The 20,443-nt window shown below is 40.3% G+C and overlaps 1 protein-coding gene and 1 non-coding gene across 4 annotated transcripts in view; one reads left to right on the top strand and one right to left on the bottom strand.

The window, feature by feature from the left end:
* Mroh9 (maestro heat like repeat family member 9) overlaps positions 1–20,443 on the bottom strand; it is a 59,464-nt gene that overhangs the window by 6,731 nt on the left and 32,290 nt on the right. For 2 of the 3 annotated variants that reach the window (XM_059281229.1, XM_059281230.1), the window contains exons 10-17: positions 18,537–18,686; positions 15,445–15,599; positions 12,813–12,978; positions 11,353–11,498; positions 10,223–10,360; positions 8,048–8,168; positions 7,698–7,835; positions 5,771–5,947 (exon numbers count right to left, since the gene is read on the bottom strand). In XM_059281229.1, coding sequence (XP_059137212.1) covers positions 5,771–5,947; positions 7,698–7,835; positions 8,048–8,168; positions 10,223–10,360; positions 11,353–11,498; positions 12,813–12,978; positions 15,445–15,599; positions 18,537–18,686 — 1,191 coding nt within the window. The remainder of the gene's footprint in view (positions 1–5,770; positions 5,948–7,697; positions 7,836–8,047; positions 8,169–10,222; positions 10,361–11,352; positions 11,499–12,812; positions 12,979–15,444; positions 15,600–18,536; positions 18,687–20,443) is intronic. The other variant, XM_059281231.1, reaches the window with a different exon arrangement.
* On the top strand, positions 8,867–8,985 carry LOC131925872 (5S ribosomal RNA). Its single transcript, XR_009383372.1, has one exon. It is a non-coding gene; the product is annotated as a 5S ribosomal RNA (ribosomal RNA).

The raw sequence follows: 20,443 nt of genomic DNA, 5'->3' as shown, positions 1-20,443 counted from the left end.
TCAGAGGGTAAAGCTAGCTACTAGCTGACCAAATTAGCCATAGAGGTTTTGGAGGACTGAGGACATATGCAGAGACACTGGAAGTAGTAGTGAGGGGTTTAGAAAGATTCTTGGCCCTTTTTGAATCAAGGAAGGAGAAAGAGAGGAGGTCACTAGTTGTTTCTCCTCTGCTTCTCTGATCATTCAGATATCTGACTCTCGAGTTTTTATTGATAAAGAATAATTAGATAAATGCTTCATTTGGCATCCAACATGGGGCATATGCAGCTCTGGTACAACTGGCTTCTCCTCCCTCCCCTCAGGTCCTCTATGCAAGTCTGGGGTTTTCCCATTGCAGCCTTTCTATGGCAGCTTCCAGCTGCTGCCCCACCCCGGCCCTAAACACCATAGGTGTCTGGGCCCCAAATGCCACTGGAGTTAGCTGCCCACCATCAGCCAGCTCTGTCATTCAGGTGGCCCCATGCCCTCACTTCCCACCACATTCTTCCACAGATCCCCCTAGGCTGGCTTTTCAGGCAGCTGGCTCCTTCTCCCCATGGGTTGAGGGCTTCCCCTCAACTCCCTCCTTGGGCCATTGCCACATCAGGTGGGCTGCCTTAATACTCACTCAGGCTTTTACTGCTACTGCCACAGCCACACACTCTCAGCTCCTAGGTTCAGGGGAGCAGCTGCAGCTGCCCTTGGCCAGGTTGTGCATTCTCTGCCCAGCCATGTGGTGCATCAGCAGCCAGCCTTACACTTCACTGTCATTATCAGCACATCTGGTGAGACACCTGGGAATTCTTAAAGGGGGAATTAATCTAAAAAAAAAAAAAGGAAGGTTTTTTGCCCACATTAAGAATGGGGAACGCTATTAAGATGCAGTGAATTAGGTCTCTGTATGGGTCCACAATGGAAGGTTTGAAAATGAAAAAATTAGATGAAGGGATAATCAACTAGTTGGGATTGACACGCTGTTGATTGTAATAATTATCAATTTTGTAATTCATGTTCTATACCTTAAAATGTGGTTTGACATTGGTGCCAAATATGAAAAATTGACTGATAAGATACATTCCTTAGAAAGACCTGCTAATGAAACTAAGAAAAATATTCACACATACACACAGAGGAGTTTAGGGCAGAACTTACTTCACCATTGTATTATGAAACTGAAGATGAGTGGCTCAAGGTTATTTAAAAAACCAACCTTAATTTGTCCAGCTACCATTTAAGAACAACCATCAGATGATAGGTATCTCCAAGGCTATTAAGAAGTTAACTGGGCACCTTTAATCCCAGCACTCGGGAGGCAGAGGCAGGCGGATCTCTGTGAGTTTGAGGCCAGCCTGGTCTCCAAAGCGAGTTCCAGGAAAGGCACAAAGCTACACAGAGAAACTCTGTCTCGAAAAACCAAAAAAAAAAAAAAAAAAAAAAAAAAAAAAAGAAGTTAACTGGGACACTGCAGAAATGTTAGATTTGAAGAGATTTAAGGAAGCAGTAGTTGCACATGATATGTATTCACCTTTTGTGAAGCAGATGTTAAATTCATAGGCAACTCAAAACAGAATTATTCTACAAGATTGGAAATATTGAGCTACAGTAATATTGGAAGCTGGTCCTCAGTTACAATGGAAAACATGGTGGAGAGAGGAAGCAAGTTTTATAGAATAATGAAGTAGGGCTAGAGGTATTGAAATTTCCCAAGATTAGCTCCTCTGTGAATGTCAGTATGCTGATTTGTAAAGACAGATTACATTTGCTGACCATACCTTGGCTTTATATGGTATAGCAGCTTTGACTGCTTGGGACAGGGTTGAAGAATCAGGAAAGAGGACTGAGTCATTTACTAAAATTATACAAGGCCCAAAAGAAGTCTTCACTGCTTTTTTTTTTTTTAACACAGATTGACTTCAGCTGTAAATAGAATGTTATCAGATCCAGAAGTTGGACAAATATTAGTTAAATCTTTGGCTTTTGAAATACTAATTCAGAATGCAAAATTGTGACTAGACCTTTACAAGCAAGATCTGCATCAATAGATAAATGGATTAGAAATACAGCTGATATTGGATCTCATAGTTATAATGATAGTGGGATAGGAAAAGTGATTTCTAAACATTTTAAGAAAAATCAAAAGGCAAGAAATTTTAATTGTGGTAAAAGAGGCCATCTGAAAAGGGATTATAGGCAAGGTGGTCCTAGAAACAATGTTTTTTCTAGAGATGACCCAAACATAAGGCCCCAGACTTCTAGAATATGTAGAAGGTGTGGCAAAGGCCAGCATTAGACTAATGAATGCAGATCAACATAGGACAGGCAAGGTAACCCTGGACGTGCCTTAAGGGACCTCTCACAGGCTCCCATGTCAAATTTGGTTCAATCATTCCGTGTTAGCATTAGAGAAATTCCTCCACAGAGCAATTAAAAGACTTAATGCCTTTTTTAAAAAATACACTGCTCTGGATGACAGAACAGCATCAGTAGATAAAACCAAATTTTCAGGAGAGACAATAAAACAAGTATTTTGGCAAACATCTATAAATGATCAAAGATCAAAGCTAAAAATGCAAATAAGTGGTGTTATGATGGAAGGTTACTAGATACAGACATGGATGTAACAACAATTTCACCAAAATCTTGGCATCCAGATTGGCCTCATCAGGAGGTAAATATTCAGCTTTTAGGGATTGGAACTTTATCTCATGTAAAACAAAGTGTATAGGGCCAGAAGAACAAATAGGAAAATTAAACCATATGTGGCTAACATAGCAATGAGTTTATGGGGATGTGATTTATTACAACAATGGAAAACCCAGATTAACATTCCTTCAATCTTAGAAACAAACCATAAACTAACATATGCTTCTGAGAAAGATATTTAAAAAAGTGTTATAAAGAACAGTCACTGACCATTAAGGTATAACATAAGCAGGGCACAATAGCTGATGATCTTTCAAAGGTACCAACAGCCCTACCTTTAATATGGTTAAATGACAGATCTGTCTGAGTGGAACTATGGACTTTGACATCAGAAAAATTACAGGTCTTAGAATAGCTGATACAGGAACAGCCAAATGTGCAATATATTGAAGTCCTTGGAATTCTCTTATATTTGTCATTAAAAAGAAATCTGGGAAATGGAAATGGTAACAGATCTAAAAGTTATTAATAAAGTAATCCTGCCAATGGACTCTTTACATCCTGTAATTCCCTTGCCTTTTTTATATTGCCTAAAGGATGGTTTATTATAGTGATTGGTTTAAAAGACTGCCTTTTTACTACACATTTACAAGAATGGGGTTGAGAAAAATCTACCTTCACAGTGCCTACTTAGCCTTTAATCCCAGCACTCGGGAGGCAGAGCCAGGCAGATCTCTGTGAGTTCAAGGCCAGCCTGGGCTACCAAGTGAGTTCCAGGAAAGGCGCAAAGCTACACAGAGAAACCCTGTCTCGAAAAACCAAAAAATAAAAAATAAAAAAAAAAATTCCAGCCTGTTAAAGATATCAGTGGAAAATTCTTCCACAAGGGATGTTAAGCAGCCCCATCTTGTGTCAATATTTTGTACAAGAGCTGTTGGAAATAATTTTCAAACAGTTTCCTCAATCTACATGCATTATATCTTACCGGCTGATTCAGATTCAGATACTCTAGAAAAAAATGTTTGAAGAGGTAAAAAAAAAATTACCTTTTGGGGGGATTACAAATTGCTCTTAATTACCAAGGATATAAGATAGGTTTACAAAACATTCAACCACAGGCAGTACAAATCAGGAGAGATCAATTACAAATTTCTAAGAATTTTAAAAATTGTTGGGAGATATTAACTGGCTGTAGCCCACAATTGAATTGACAATTCAACAACTAAGTAATTTATTTCAAACCTTACAAGGTGATAAGGACTTGAATCGTGCAAGAAAATCACCAGCTGAGGCTGAAAGAGGACTGGCTTCGGTAAAAGAGAAATTACAGGATACACATGTGTAGATGTAACCGACCGTCTTATTAAATAAGAAACACAGAACGAATGCAAAGAAGAAAGCCAAGAGATCAGAGCTAAGAGCCTTACCCACCTGCTGCAGCTAGCCTCTTTAGCCAAGAGACCTCTCCGAAAGAGACCTACTTTCTGTCTGTTTGTCTCTATATAGACTTTCTGTTCTGCCTTCTCATTGGTTGTAAACCCAACCACATGACTGCCTCGTCATTGCCTGTCTGTATAGACCTCCAGACACACATTGGAGCGTGTATCTCCAATGCTGGCTGTATCCTTGAACACACAGAGATCTACCTAGCTCTGCCTACCAAATACTGGGATTAAAGGTGTGCGCCATGAACGCCCTGCTCTGCTATGGCTTGCTATTAGCTCTGACCCCCAGGCAACTTTATTTATTAAAATACAAATAAAATCACATTTCAGTACAAATAAAATATCACCATACACATGTGGATTGCTTGGATCCAGAGCTTGACTGTATCCTACTCATACTACCTTCTATGAATTTTCCTGAGGCTATGATTCTGCAGGACTGGTACCTTCACATGCTCCAGCAGGTCATAGATTCAGTAGAGGTTGGGATAGGCCAATTATAATCCCTGAATGTGGGCCTAGGTGGTAGCTGGTCATTCCAGGCCACTGAGATCACTCCCCTCAGGTGAGGGACAGAGCCAGCTCTTTTTTTTTAAAAATGCCAAGACCATGCTATTTCAGCTGTGTAGTGTAACTTGAAATAAAGGATAGTGATAACATCAATAGCTTTTTTTTTTTTTAATGGTTCAGGACCATTTTGGCTATTCTGGGTTGTTTGTGTTTCTATGTGTAATTTAAGATGATTTTTAAAAAATTTCTATGAACAATTATGTTGGAATTTTGTCAGAATGTTGAGGATTAAGAATAATGTTGAGCCAGGCGGTGGTGGCACACGCCTTTAATCCCAGCACTCGGGAGGCAGAGCCAGGCGGATCTCTGTGATTTCAGGCCAGCCTAGTCTATAGAGTGAGATCCAGGAGAGGCACAAAGCTACACAGAGAAACCCTGTCATTTTCACATCTCTCCTCTTTCTGACAAAGCCCTTCTTTTCCCTCAATAATTCTTCTACTTTCACATCTCATTCATGGAGTGGCCCCTAAGTTTAAGTAAGATTGCTTGCATGAGCATGGGTAGGAGGTTCCTTACTGAGGCATGGGCAATTGATCAGTGGCTCCACCACTGGAGAAAGTTACATCCTTTCCTCTAGACACCACTAACGGGCATTAGTCCCCTAGGGAAGGACAGGGCCTCATGGGCCCTTCCTCCTTCCACGATGAGGTGTTGACAATCTCAGTCTTGTGCAGGTCTTTTGTGGATCTCCACAGCTTCAGTAAGTTCACGGGCACAGTGGTTATGCCATGTCCAGAAGACATCATTTTTCAACACTGTGCTCCATTTTCCGGCCCTTGCTGCGTTCTTTCCACCACCTCCTATGTGACATTCTCTAAGCCTTGGAGGGGTGAACATATAAACTCTTAACCATATAATAAACCTACTTCTGTATCTGTTTTACTGCTGGGGAAACTGATGTACCAAGACTCTGAAGAAATCTCTCTATCTCACCATGATATCAAAAGTAGAAGGGGGATTTACACCCATCCAGTCCAGGTCCAGTGTTAATCAGGGTAATCACTAAGCTGAAATTTATCCGGGGACAGATAGCTAATCTTATTCTAGGATATAAGATCATCCTGCCATCTGGGGATTAACTGAACCACAAAAGCTAATGGTCTTAGACATCTAAATTACATAATGTCACTCACATGATCCATAAGAGGACAGTAGCTGGAAGCAATCCTGGTACACACCGTGGAGTAGATCTCCTTGTCCAGTTTGCTCAAAATGTTTCGGAGGGTGAGCATGGCCCGGATGACCACAGTGTACTCTTTGGAAAGAAAAGCATCCAAGACTGGGAGTAACAGGTTGCAGACGTTTTCTAACTATGTATAAAAGGAGGAAAACAGTAGAACTTTGGTACTAGGAGGCTTGGGCTGATAATTGGTATGTACACTTCTGAGTTTAGCTGGCCAACTCACAAGTCTTTATAACTGTTAGAGGTTTTTGTAAACTAAATGCTTTTAAAAGTCATTGTTAAAAATTAATCACACAAATTTATAGTTAAGTAAAATCAAAAGTAGTGTTAAAAAGTGATCAATTCTAAAATCTTTTGCTAGTATGTATTCTGTTTTCTACATTCTTAAGGCTACTTATGAACTGTGTATGGATGATTGGAAAAGTAAATAAAGTTATATTATGCATTTTTGCCCAATTCCATGTTTAATAACAAGCATTTGATATCTTGAAATTAGCCGTAGTAAGAATATTCATATCAGAAAATTTTTATCTTGTTTTTCAGAGATCTGGTATTAAATATTTACCAACAATATCTGGTAGTGTGGTCTCTAAACATGAGAATGAAATGTTTAAACAGAGGAACTGAAGAGCCTCAGAGACAAATCAGAGTCAAAGAGAATGGAATTGTAAGGAAAAGAGAAATGGGAGACACCAAAAAAGTAAAAGAGTGACTTTAAGGATACACACACACACACACACACACACACACACACACACAGGACCGAATCAGTGCCTAAATGTACCTTTGTCTTTCTAGGAAGTTAGGTCTGTATTGTTTCTCTATTATTGTTCTTCTTACTTTGGCATAAAATCTCCCTGTTATAAACAACATGGAAAAGAATTTTGGACAAAGCAGCAAATAATGTTCTGCTTACTAAAGATTAAAAACAAACACTCTTATTGACTTGTATTTTTTTAAAGCTGATGGACCACAGCTTATGAAATTCTAAATGCAAAGATGGGTATCCACCAACAGGCTTGAAGGCTATGATCAAATAGATAAACAAAGATTTATTATTAGATCCATTATAGAATTAACAATGATTTGTGGTGCATCTACAGTTTCAGGATTGTGCAAGATACTTTGAAATTTGGAATTACAAGACATGGGGGCTGATTAAATTTATTTGAACTGAAAAGCTACTCACATGTGCTAGTGGGAAATGATTTAAGATCATGACTCTCACTGTTACCAAAGATCCTAAATAGACAGATCCGTGGACCACAACCCAGAATTTCTGGTTCTGTAGGCTTGAGGTGGGCACAAAAATTTGCATTTGTAACAGTTTTCCAGGAGACTTTGATTCTGGTGGCTCAAGGACCATACTTTGAGCCTCACTGTTATAGAATAAGTGTTCCTAGATGGGGTTGCCCTCAGAGGGAGAAGCCTGCTAGAGGTTAGAATATTCCATAAAGTCTTACTTGAAGTCATCATCAAAAAGGGCAAAGAGTGAAATCATGTATAAGTGAGGGGAACGTATTATAAGTGGATGGAAGACATCTGGTGGGTGCCCCAAGGAAGAAGTCAAAGAGTACAGAAATACAGAGAGAGAATGGACAGATGTTTATGACTTAAACTATAAGGAGAGTATTTACTCTGAGCAATGATGATAAATAAATTCTGAGCACAAGACATGATTTTGTGGAAAAATTATGAATAAAAGGATAAAAACCACTTAGTTGGTTTATATTCTCCCTATTCTATTGAGTTTCAGACTTTGATAGTTTTAGCTGTACAGAAACTGAAAAAGCACCAACATTTTATTACAAGACATTGAACAGTATCAAAACATTCAGTCATGACACACAAAGGTCACACTTCACACATACACATACTTCACTGAAAACGGGTGCCATGCTCGCAATTTTCTGAAGGCTCATTTTGCCAACTGACGGATTGGGATCATTAATCCAGTTTCTGAAGAGAACCAAAAATTCCTTCGGTAATGATTCCTTGAAGAAGTTGTTCAGAAGCTTTAATAAAAAAAATGCATTTACTAAATTAATGAGTGGAGTCAGGACTCCTCCTCGCCACCTCCCCTTTGACTTCATATATCATTTACTTTCTTAAATTTTTATGAGAAAGGTACTTAGAGAGGGAGATGAAATGCTGGAGTTTTGATTTAAGTTTATTCAAGGTATGGGAATGAAAAGTCAGTTGGTCACAATCTACTATCAAAACTCACTTCAGCAAAGAATATTATTGTGACGATACTGTCTTCTGACCTTCTAGGGCCTTCTACTGCAACCTTGTAGACATAATGCAGGGTCTCTGGAAATTGTGGAAAGTTACATTCACTGAGAGTTCTGTAAAGGAGCAGAAGACACCAAATTAGCAAAGAAGGGAAATGTCCTTCACTGACAAGGAGTCAGTTCTTATCTATGTATTATTGACTACCCAGATTAGAAAGGAAGTTGTTCTAAAAGATTCCCTAGTCTAAGGTAAACTGCAGCATCACTTCACAGTCTAGATAGACCCTGGGGAATTATACAAGCCTGAATCACTACAGCAATTCTTTCCTTGTCACACCTCCTTTTCTTTTCTCCCTTATTTTTTCCACATTAAGAGAAGTCTTATTTCGGCATTAGCCACCATTAGTCCTTGACTAAAAAGAGAGGAAGTATGTACCTAAACAACAATCCAAAGTAACCACACAGGCTATGGGTTAGCTTTGTGGCTTTGGATGGTGTTCTTCCTTTTAGGACAACTTTAGGTTACTTGAGAGAAGGGCCAGTGAGTTCTGAGTCACTAAAACCATTTTCCAGAAACACTTAGGGAATGGCCAGGCTTTGAATTTTCTTCATAAACCATCCTGAATCCAAGTGGTAGAGGGATGATATTGAAGGGTCATATGACAAGTTTCCATTTCAAGCTTCAGGTCCTTTTGCTAAAACCATAAATGTGCATTCAAAACACATAGTACTCACAAATATAGTTTTACTTCCCAGGTGATGTTGCTGTTAGTCTGTGGACCACATTTTGAGTAGTACTAAAAAACAGGGTGGTCTATGGCCATACCACCCTGAACGTGCCCGATCTTGTCTGATCTCGGAAGCTAAGCAGGGTCGGGCCTGGTTAGTACTTGGATGGGAGACCGCCTGGGAATACCGGGTGCTGTAGGCTTAAGAATAAATTTATTTAAAAAAAAAACACCAAAAAAGAAATAGGGTGATGATTAACTAGTAACTACTTGTAGGGTGCAAACATACTATATTTTTATCATAAGATATATTAAACTCCTTTTTGGTACAGTGTGGGAGGGTGCTGCTTACGTGGGTGTCAGTGGCTCCAGGCTGGATGGCTAGCAAGATGATGGACCTTGTTTTATAGTCTTGTGGAGGACTTGGAGAGTCTGAAAATTATCTTCACCTGTATTGGACCATATTTGAATGGTCTCTGTCTATATTTTCGTTGCATTTCCTACCTATGAAAACACCTGATTTTGAAGTTGAAAAAGGTCTAGTTTTCCTGAGTATGTAGCGATAGAAATTTATTTCCCTACACAATCATGTGGTAGGAGCTCATGTATCTGTGGGATTTTTCCTAGAACACCATCTTTCCCCAAACATCTATATAGGCAAAGTTGATGAACAGCAAACCAAAATTGTAACATTTACTTGTTCTATTCACTAATGAATGCTATGTATTTGGAGGTGATCAAAGTCATATGGCATGACTTCTTTTGTCTTTGACAATTTCAAAAAATCTAAACATAGTTTTCATTTAAAATATATGTTCCCAAAGTACATATGCCCACACAGTACCAGTTTTAGAAGCATCTAAAGCCCATGGACTACATAAAAAATATTCTCTGAGTCAGACACAATTGCAAACTCTCATGTCACCAAGACCCTGTATTCTTGATTTTTTTCCAGAAAATCTGACCCCTATAACCAGAACTGTTAAATAAAAACAAATTAAACAATCCCTCCAAAAACATTTCTCATGCAGGAAAAAAAGTTCCAGTATATTTTCAAGAATATGTTTGGCTTATTGAGTACAGATCTGGCACTTTTGAATGTCCACAGAGCAGGAATCAGCTAATATCAGAAAAGAAAACATTGTATTTACTTTAAGCTATTTGTACGTGAAAGAGGGACTAATGTATGGGCAGATGGTTATGGATGTATTGGTAAGGGGAGTAATGCTGGGTATCTCTGTATCATTAAGTAAGAGGAAAAGAAGAGGAAAGCTATCTCAGAATAAATCTTTCAAATAATCAAAAGACAAATCAGAAATCAAGTGGCAATGTAGGCTATTAGGAAAGCTTTCAAAAATGTGTTCCCACATGAGACACCTGAAGGAAGATGGAGATGATGTGATGGAGAGCAAGAGTCTACCCAGAGTGCCCTGTTCTTACTTTGCGATGAGGTGGATCCCGTACTGGTGATCCATGACTTGAGAAAACTGGTCCCAGAAATTCTTTTTCTCTAGAGCGTCATCCACTTCTTTTAGTCCAGAGCTATTCAGCAGAACCTTCAGGCCATCTCGTACATAGCTAAGGCCCAGAAAAGAACAGACATTCTAGGACAGTGACCTATATATAACTGAGTACATACAACTTGACTTTCCATTCTATCTTGGAAAGGATACAGTTTTAGAGAGAAAGATACTTTAGGGGATGGTAATTGTTAAATGTTTTCATCTTCCCTGATGAACAGTGCATGGATTTCAAAAGTTAAAATAAAGTGGTAGCACATAAAATTTAGCTTGAATCACATTAACAGCTTGCTTTCTTACCCAGAAATGTAATGACTTGGAAGAACTATCTATTTTCTTTGGGAGAATGTCCTACATAAGCAGGATAGGTTCCTATCTTTTTAGGGGTGGTTTGGTGTGTATCTTTTTAAAAGGACAATGAATGGATTAAGTATTTTAGTGAGATAAATTGTGCTCTGTTTGGATTAGATGTTCATACCAGACATAGAAAATAGCTGACAATTGTACTATGACTTCCCTTTCATGGCAAGAAAACTACCTCTCTTGTCCAAAAGGTAATTGTGATCTTTGTCCTGAAATGGAGGACTGATGTCATACTGCTCTCACCCACAGTGTATTCACATCAAACTATGACATACTTTCAGTTTACATTGAATATCTGCACGGTGTTCTGGTTTACACATTCAGTAACTCTGAGAGGTTACTATTAGAGAATATGGAATGGCAGAGCTTGAATGTATCTAGTTTTGGATCTAATGGCCCTTTATGCCTCTTCCTCGTCTCAGTGACCTGACATCAGGTGCACTGGGAATGAACTGGGAGTGTTCTGTGCTAGGGACTCTTTTTATGTGGTGCACATATGGAGGGGAGATCCTAGCGAATGGTCATGTACTCAGGAGGATTGCTTTTCTGAAGACACTCTACCCTTAGAGAGAAAACTGGAATAAATGTGAGCAGAACCTCACATAGGCTTATAGCAAGTCCCACATAAACTCAAGTGAGTTGCTGGACCCTCACCTCCCCATTTAACCTGAAAGAGTACTCCCATACATAGATCTGTTCTGTGCCGTGTCTTTTAAAAGCTGACTACAGTAGAAGAGTTGAAGCATGAGTGCCATCAGGAACTCGGGGAAGAGCTTGGCCACCACTTTCTTATAAGATTTCACAGGTAGAAATGTGCACAGGGCCTGAGATGCCTATTAGGGAAGGAAAATGGAGTTAAAAAAGGAAATTGTCACCCTCCAAATAGAGAGGGCAAGAACAGCTGCAAATCTTCCCAGCCTCTGTCAGCCTACGTGTTCATTCACTCAACTACACTCACTAGTTTAGTTGTAAAGCAGGAACTGGGCCAGGCATTCTTGATAAAGAGATTCTGAGGCACTGTTAGTGGTTCCCTTCTAGCTGCCAAGTTTGTGGAAAAGAAGCTGGTCCTCAAGGAGGGCTTATATATAACCATGAGGGATTGTCTTACTAGTAAGCAGTCTTTTTAAAAAGCTTCTTGAATCACTTGACTCCTGCATAGTGTCCCCTACAATACTCACCACCATCCATCCATACATCCTAACCCCTCATATCAATAAACATATCAATAAAATGGCACCCCTTTCCATTACATTTCTCTCAGTTTCCTCTCCAGTGTGGTGATGCTGGTCCATGGGAGAAACGTGATAGACACAGATGATATCAGACATGGACTCGACTGCTAAAGTTTATATGACTTAGCTGCTGGCCATCTCTCTACAGTCAAGTAGAGTTTTGCCCTTGGGAAGTTCCCTCAGAGTCTTTGGCCTTCTTGCCATATCAGCCACATCCTGACAGGTGTGGTAGTTTGAATGTAATTGGCCCCCATAAGCTCATAGGGAGTGGATAAGGAAGTGTGGCCTTGTGGGGGTGGGCTTTGAGGTCTCCTTTACTAAAGCTACTCCCAGTCTCACAGTCTGCTTCCTGTTGCCTTCTGATCAAGATATAGCTAGCATTGTGTCTGCCTGCACGCTGCCATGCTCCCCACTATGGTGATAATGGTCTGAACCTCTGAACTGTAAGCCACCACCTCAATTAAATGTTTTTCTTTATATGAGCTGCCATGATCATGGTGTCTCTTCACAGCAATAGAAATCATAGCTAAGACAACAAGATATTTGTTCTGCTCTCTGTCTTTCCAAGATGCATATAAGTACTATCTTGAAGCATCCCAGGATTCTGAGTTTAAGTCATTTCAGTATGGAGGTGTGCCATGTCCTACTTACCTTAAACCATCCCTGTCACCTCCTTTCCCTCACAATACTACTATCTATTTTGGTTTATCTTGAATGTAAGTATTCGGTCCTTGTCTCTTTATCTTGGCAGAATGCATGCTCTGTGATCAAGATGTGGCACACATTGAATGTGTTTTGGATGGATGGATGCACGGGAGGGGACTGTGCCAAGGAGGTGTGGCTTAATCAGTGCAGATAGGAGTTTTCATGGTCAAGAAGACAACAGGGAGTAGAAACACTCATAGTGTCTTTTACCGCCACTGGCATCATGTTGGTAGCATCAAGGGAGAAGCGTCTTCTTTCTACCAGGGTTTCCTCCATCTCCACAGGCTTTCCTTTCAGTATTGTCAAGATTGTCTTCAGCACTTGAGGCGCCACTCTTGAATCGGCACTTGCTGCTTGCCACATCAGCAGCAGCGCACTGCAAACAAAGGTGTTAAGAGCCATGTGTTCCACTTGCTATTTTAAGTTTGTCACAGCCAGTAGAAGGGAAGCAACACCTTCTTCCCTCCAGGGAATGAACTGTAGAAATAGAGCCGTATAATTTTTTCTCAACTCTTCTAATGCACCTGTTAGAGTTGCGCTGCCCCATAAACTCAAAGTAGTGGGTTTTGTTCTTTAAGATTTCTTGTGGTCCTAGGTCATGAGTTTCAAATGAACAGTTAATGGGCAGAAAATTCTCAATTAGTTTTAGTAATTTAAAAAAATATTATTTTATGTTCTTAGTTATGTATATGTATGCATGTGGGTACTTTATGGGTGACAGAAGAGGGCACTGGATCCCCTGGAGCCAAAGTTACAGGTAGCTGTAAGTCACCCAGTGTGAGAGCTCAGGATATAACTCTGTGCTTCTGTAAGTGCAGGGCTTAACCACTGAGCCATTTCTTTGGCTTTTAGTTTGGTAATTTAAAATTTGTCTTTATTTTATTGGTGGATGTAGGGAAAAGAGGCTGGCTAAAGAAACCCACTCTGACCCTGGAGCCTAGAACTAGGGAAAGATGGCTCAGATAAGACCAGTGAAAGAAACACAGTTTGGCTCAGTCAGATCAGAGCCATCTCCGCCCCTGGCCAACTGACTTATGAAACCAACCAATCACAGAGCAGAACAGTAGAACCCTAGGCCCCAACCTAGTCAACCACTGGTTGCCTCCACCCCCAAGACATCCTGTATAACCGCCCTGCCTAGTCAGTTAGAAAAAAAAAAAGGCTATTTTCTCCACCCTGTTAGAGGCAGCTACTCTCCTGGACTACTCCTTCCCAAGTAAATCTCGTTCTCAAAAGAGTTTTGGGTGTAAAGATCTTCATTCACTGGCATAGAGAAGATCCTTGCTGAGAAGTCCCTCAGTGGACAAAACAAGGGAGAGCTGAAAGAATAGAGCAAGGAGGAGCTGAACAGAAGATCTTTGCTGAGATGTCCCTCAGTGGACAGAGCCAGAGAAAGCTGAAAAAGTAACACTTTTCTCTGGAGCCTGAGGAGATTGCTACATTTCTGCAGGCTTTCCCCTTTTGCAGAGTAAAGCCAAAGAAGCAACATCTTAGGCTGGAGAAGCAGAGCTCTGTTAGGAAGCTCCCGTAAATGGGAGTTGAGCAAAACTCAGCTTTAGCGGCTCTCCAGGAGAGGAATAGGATTACTATATCCTGTGGGGAGACCATCCTCCATTATACCAGGTATACCCTGACTTTCCAGAACAGTCAGGATACCCTTTCCTGCTAAAGCAGTTTCAGACATGACTTTCCTGAGAAGTCAGAAAAATTTTCCTTCCAGGCCTGAACTGTCTCCTTGCAGTTCCAGCCACCAGAGCTGTGCTAAACAGCTCCAGGTGTCCAGGACACCTTCAGGGCAGAGCTGTTGTTCTGAGCAGCAAAAGGTGTCCAGGATACCTCACCTTCCAGGGCTGAACTGTCTCCTTGCAGTTCCAGCCATCAGAGCTGTCCTAAGTAGCTCAAGGTGTTGCCTGACTCCCCAGGTAGTCAGGACACTGTAGCTAGAGTTTTCCTGCCTGGCCCATGGTCAGGATAAATCTCTCTCACCTGCCAGTCCCACAGCTGCTCAGACCCAACCAAGTAAACACACAGAGACTTATATTGCTTACAAACTGTATGATCATGGCAGGCTTCTTGCTAACTGTTCTTATATCTTAAATTAACCCATTTCTATTAATCTATAAGTTGCCACAAGGCTCGTGGCTTACCAGTATCTTACATCTCACTTTTCATGGTGGTTGCTGGCAGTGTCTCTCTGCCTCAGCTTTCCACTTCCCAGAATTTTCCTCTTTCCTTGCCCCACCTGTACTTCCTGCCTGGCTACTGGCCAATCAGTGTTTTATTTATTAACCAATCAGAGCAACACATTTAACATACAGAACATCCCACAGCAGGACATCTTTCTCCAGAGTTGTTGCAACAAATTTACTTGCATTGTTGGTGCCAAAACCTGGGACCAAACCCAAAGAGTTGCAACCAATTTACTTACAGTGGGTATTAATAGCTTAAGTCTGTCCTTTATGAATAATAAAACCTCTACGTCTGGGAAGTTTTGGTCAAGGAAAAAATGAGTAAATTAACAATGGGCAAAAAAATCATTATCTTTTTGAAGCAAGTTTGCCTTGGTAAGATTTGTAACAGAATATAATTTAACCCCCCCCACAGTGATATTGATAAAATCTTGAGGTCCTACTGTGTGCTAAGCATTACACAAAGTTACACATAATACATGATCATACTTAAATCTTACAGCCAGCATAGCTGATTCAAAAAAAAAAAAGAATTTCTTTTTAGAAAAATAAATTAGGTATGACTACAATAAAGGAAGAGTTGAGCTTGGGCCATATGACTGTGGAGTGTGTGGACAAGTGTGTACAGAGGGGCAAGATGCAGGAGGCCTTACTTGTCTGCAGGGACTGGGAACTCCATGAGCTGAAAGATCACCTTCTTAGGGAAGGCTCTTGTCAGCAGGCTGATAACCCGCAACAAGACAACGTTCATCGGGTGGGAAAAATTCCCAGAGAGTTGTTCATAAATGTCATCCACAATTTTAGACACCTGGGAAAAGAATTTCATAGGTCAACAGAAGCATCATGTTCCTTGTTCACCTTTAAGCCGAGCCATTTCTTGGTTATAGGAATTCAATCTTTATTGGAATGACCAATGTAGCAATTAGCATACAAATAAGCAATAGCAGAAAGTATATTTATATTATTACAATGCAAAATATTTAAGGTCAAGAATAAAGTCATATAGTTATGGATATAGGGGAAAATGGCTTAAAAAAAGGAGCTGAGTTGAGGTGATAAATTGCTGAACGGTTTTTCTGTTCAGTTTCTCTTTGGTTAGTGATTTGCTGTAGTAGAAGTTAGTTTTATACATAACTCCAGTTTCCTTTTTGGCCTTCCTTCCTGCCTGCCTCCAGTGACGTGCTATGGCTTCTTCTAAGCTCTCTGAGTGCTCTTTCCTATTCTGTTGGAGAATTCTGTTTAGTTAAGAAGATGACTATGGACCTCTCATTTCCCTCAGGTTGTGTTTGGTCTGTGGAATGCTCTTGCCTGCAGCAGCACTGAGAACTCTCTATGAGGTGGTCCTTTTCCTTGCCTGCTCTCTGAATTTGAATGACTCCTCTTAATCTACCTTCTTTCACAGTGCATGATTGTGTCAGGAGAGGAAACTATGAACCCCCTATGTCCATCACTTTCAGGACTGTATTTATGGGTCTGTGACCTAATGATCTGTATGTGGAAGACCCATTGTTAGCAGATACTTTTACTCTTGTCTCAAGCTTGGATTTTTCATCTTGAAGTTTTCCATTTTTGATATTGGGTTTTATAATTCAGTTCCAATGGGTCAATGGAGTACAGGAAATCCTTGTAATACGTGAGGCTTGCATGGTTCTTGTAGCCCCAGTTACATGTAATGTTCACAGTGCTTCATGTGCATAGAATTGCCATGATATGGGGAAGCTCAATGGGAAAACAAGCTGGATACCTGAAGCATCTAACTGAAACTCTAACCACTTAGCTGGAAAACGATGACATAGAAAGGAAGAGAAAGATAGGGTGTCATGGTCTGAGGATGTCCCCCAAATGTCATGTTAGAAACCTAACTCCCAAATGCAGCAGTCTCCCTCCCCCGCCCCCTCTGCCTCTCTATTTGTTTACCTGTAAGGTAAGGTGCAAGGGGAAGCCGGAGTTTGATATCAGGAATACTTTCCTCTACCATTTCTTTACCTTATGTTTTTGAGATAAGGTGTGTTTGAGCCTAAAGGTTGCTATTTTGGCTAAGCAAAAGAGCCCCAGGGATCCACCTGTCTCAGACCACCAGGGCTAGAGTTATAGACATACTCCACTGGGCTTGGTTTTTATATTGGTTCTATGTATCAAACTCAGGTCTCCAAGACTGCTCAGCAAGCATTTGACTCACATTTACCAGCTTCAGATATGAGGCCTTTAAAAGATGACTAGGTCCTGGGGGTCAGTGCTCATGAGTAGTTGGGATGGTTATCCCTAGGAGTGGGTTTTTTGTTGTTGGGGTTCTGATAAGAGAATGAGTTTGGCCCCTTCTTCTTCATCTTGCAATGTTCTCTTGCCTTTCCTACTTCTCCCATGAGATGATACAGCAAGGGGGGCCTTGCTAGATGAAAGCTATGGGCTTCACAGAATCAAGCACTGTAAGACATGAACCTCTATTCACTATAAACTACCCATTCTAAAAGTATTCTGTTGGAGTAATACAACAGCAACCTATTTATTCTCTTTAGTCTTTCCTTATTTGTCAGCACATTGAAGGCAGAAAATACTAATAAGGTATGTGAATGACAAGAAGTGAAATTAAAATAGTTGAGTTAGTTTTGTGTAACTCCTGGTAAAACTAAAACTAACATGCATATTCATATTCATGTATGAACTACACAATACAAATTGCATTATTTTGTTGATTCTGCATTTAAGTTATTCTTATATTCGCTATTCTGTCACTACACAGGGACATATGGACAAAATATTCTAATAATGAAAAAGTAAGTTTTCATTTCACTTAGACATCTAATGGCAAATAAAAATGCCATCAAGAATTGCAAGAGGGAGGCCATAATGTAAAGGGAATAACTAACAAAACTTCATCTTTTTGAACTTTGAATAAGACATAGTTCCATATTTCATGTTGTATTGGACAGCACAAATTTCTTAACCAGTGCCACTCCAATCTGAGAGTCCTTGAAAATGTTCCTTAAATGCTACATGGGAGATTCCAACTACAAAGGTATTTGCTACTAATACATTTCTCTTTTAAAAACTAGCAAAGTAAACATGGCAAAATGTTCTAACATGATTAATTGTGGTGATATTTTATTTGTGCTGAAATGTGATATTTTATTTGTATGTTAATAAATAAAGTTGCCTGGAGATCAGAGGTCAAATGGCCATAAAACAGAAGTCAGTTGGTGGTAGCACATGCCCTTAATCAGATTACATGGCAGGCAGGGTCTCTGTGTGGTCAAGGACACAGCCAAGCATGGTGACACGAGCCTTTAATCCCAGTACCAACCATAGAGATCTGGAGGTCTGTATAGACAGACAGTGATGAGGAAGTCATGTGGCTGGACTTACAGCCAATGAGAAGGCAGAACAAGAAGGCAATAAAAACATGGGGTAGACAGAAAGAAGCTCTCTCTGTGGAAGCTACTGCTGGTAGTAAGCTAAAGCTAGTTGTGGCTGTTGCTCTGATCTCTTTGACTATTACCTCTGTATTTGGCTCTGTATTTCTTATTTAGTAAGACTGTTTAGAAATTTGTCTACAATCGGTAAGTGTAATTCATTGTAACAGTCCCTACAAGTTTCCCTGTTTGAAGCATTTCACAAAAGCTTCATCTGATTAAAGTGACTCAAGGAACAATAGCAAGAGACAGGGATGTAAAGAAATAGAAAATAAAGCCGAAAAGTGGACTTTTGAGAGCACACTCTGTTCTTAGCTTGTTGTCAACTACATTACCGTGGTGATCTTCTGAGCATGATACTCCAAAGTCAGATTCAGTAAGAATGCAGCCTCAAGTGCTGATTCCTTGTTAGATGAGAAAAGCTTCCTCAGGAGGGTCCACACGAAGTCACTCAGCAAGTGGGGCAGTAATGTTTGTCCCACACTCTGAAATCAAAAGGACATTTGTGACCACCAGTGTAAGCAAGACACCATAGCTTAGCTGTTTCAAGGCAGGGAAGTAGGTGGGTGGGGGGTTCTGGACTATGTAGAAACACAAGACATTCATGAACTATGGAAACTGCTTTTCTGCTAAAAAATGATAGAAAGTGTATCTGTGGTAGTGTTAGTGTAATGATAATCAAAACCCAGGTGTTAATATACGAAACTTATCTTCTGCTCTTAAAACAATTTCAGTGCCAAATATTACCGCATCTTCAACAGTGTGAGAAATAAATGTGGATCATAGAAGATGCTGGAGGAACTAGAATGAGAGAGTCAAGGTGATGGGAAAGTATACATTTTCTTCTCAGTGACTGAGACAGAGAGACAAAGACAGGAAGAAAGGATAAATGGATGTGAACAAACAGACGTTTCGTATGCCCATGACTAAGGTTCAACAATTGCTATGTAAACAGTTCCTTTTGAGGTTTGAGGACTATCCACAGGCTATAAATGATGCTGGGAATAGAAAGAAGAAAGGTGCCACAATTTCTTTTTTGCCTTTGTATGAAAAACACATCATCCATGCAAATGGAAAATGCCTCTAATCTTACCAATAAAAGATTTTACTTATTGCCTTTAAAGGGATGGAGTACTGAGGCTGGATAGATGACTCAGGAGTTATGAGCACTTGATGCTCTTGCAAAGGACCTGGTTTCTCTCCTCAGCACCCACACAGTGGCTCACCCCTACCTGTAACTCCAGTTCCAGTGGATAGGATGCCCTCTTCTGACCTTCACAGACACCAGACAGGCATAGGATGCATATACATTCAGACAGACAAAACATTCATTTTTTTTTTAATGAAGAGATGAATTACTTTTCCTTTTGCTCACTAAGGCATGTCTGAGGTCTGAGACAGGGTGGATTGCACCCAGCCCTCCATCCCTAGCCTGCACATACTCGGCAGATCATTGAGGGATAATATTGGAAAGCTGTGGGAGAAAACCAAAGAACTACTGTGGCTTGGAGAGGTAAGAGTGGATTGCTGTAGTTTGTCCTACTTGAAGAGAGCCAGATATAATTGTAAAAATTGAATTTTAAAATACCACTGGAAGTGATCATTTCTTCATTGAAGTATTTGTTTACTCAACAATGGTTACTCTAAGTTATACCTAAAATTACTGAAAAACCAGTTCTCAGTGAAACCTAGAGCTCATATTAGAAGATTTTGTCTTGTAAAGCTGTGGATATGATAGTAGGTCTATTAAAAAGTAGAGTTTGTGGGGCCTGGGGAGATGGCTCCGTTGTAAAGTGATTGGTGTGCAAGCACGTGGACCTGAGTTTGGATGGCCAGCACTCATGTAAAATCTGGGGATTGGTGATGCATATCTGTGAGCTCCATGCTTAGGATTGGAACAGACAGGTAGCTCCTTAGAGCCACTGACCAGCTAGGTTAGCTGAATTAATCAGCTCTAGATTCAGTGAGAGACCATGTCCTAAAAATATAGAGAACCAATTGAGGCTGATGCCTGATGTTAACTTTTGGACTCCATGTGATCACAGAAGAATCAATGCACCTCGCCTCACACATGTACACGCACACATACATGCACACTCACACATAAATACACAAACACATCCACAGGGGAAGAGGGGTGCTCTACCAAGAGCACACTAACCACAGAAAATCATCTGGAATCTAGAGATCTCCTCATCTGTTTATTATTGTTACATTGCAATATTGCATGTTCCTGATGCTG

This window comes from Peromyscus eremicus, chromosome 15 (assembly GCF_949786415.1).
Source record: "Peromyscus eremicus chromosome 15, PerEre_H2_v1, whole genome shotgun sequence".
Lineage (NCBI taxonomy): Eukaryota > Metazoa > Chordata > Mammalia > Rodentia > Cricetidae > Peromyscus > Peromyscus eremicus.
Note: the sequence above shows the minus strand (reverse complement) of the source record. Positions and strands in the feature narration are given on the sequence as shown.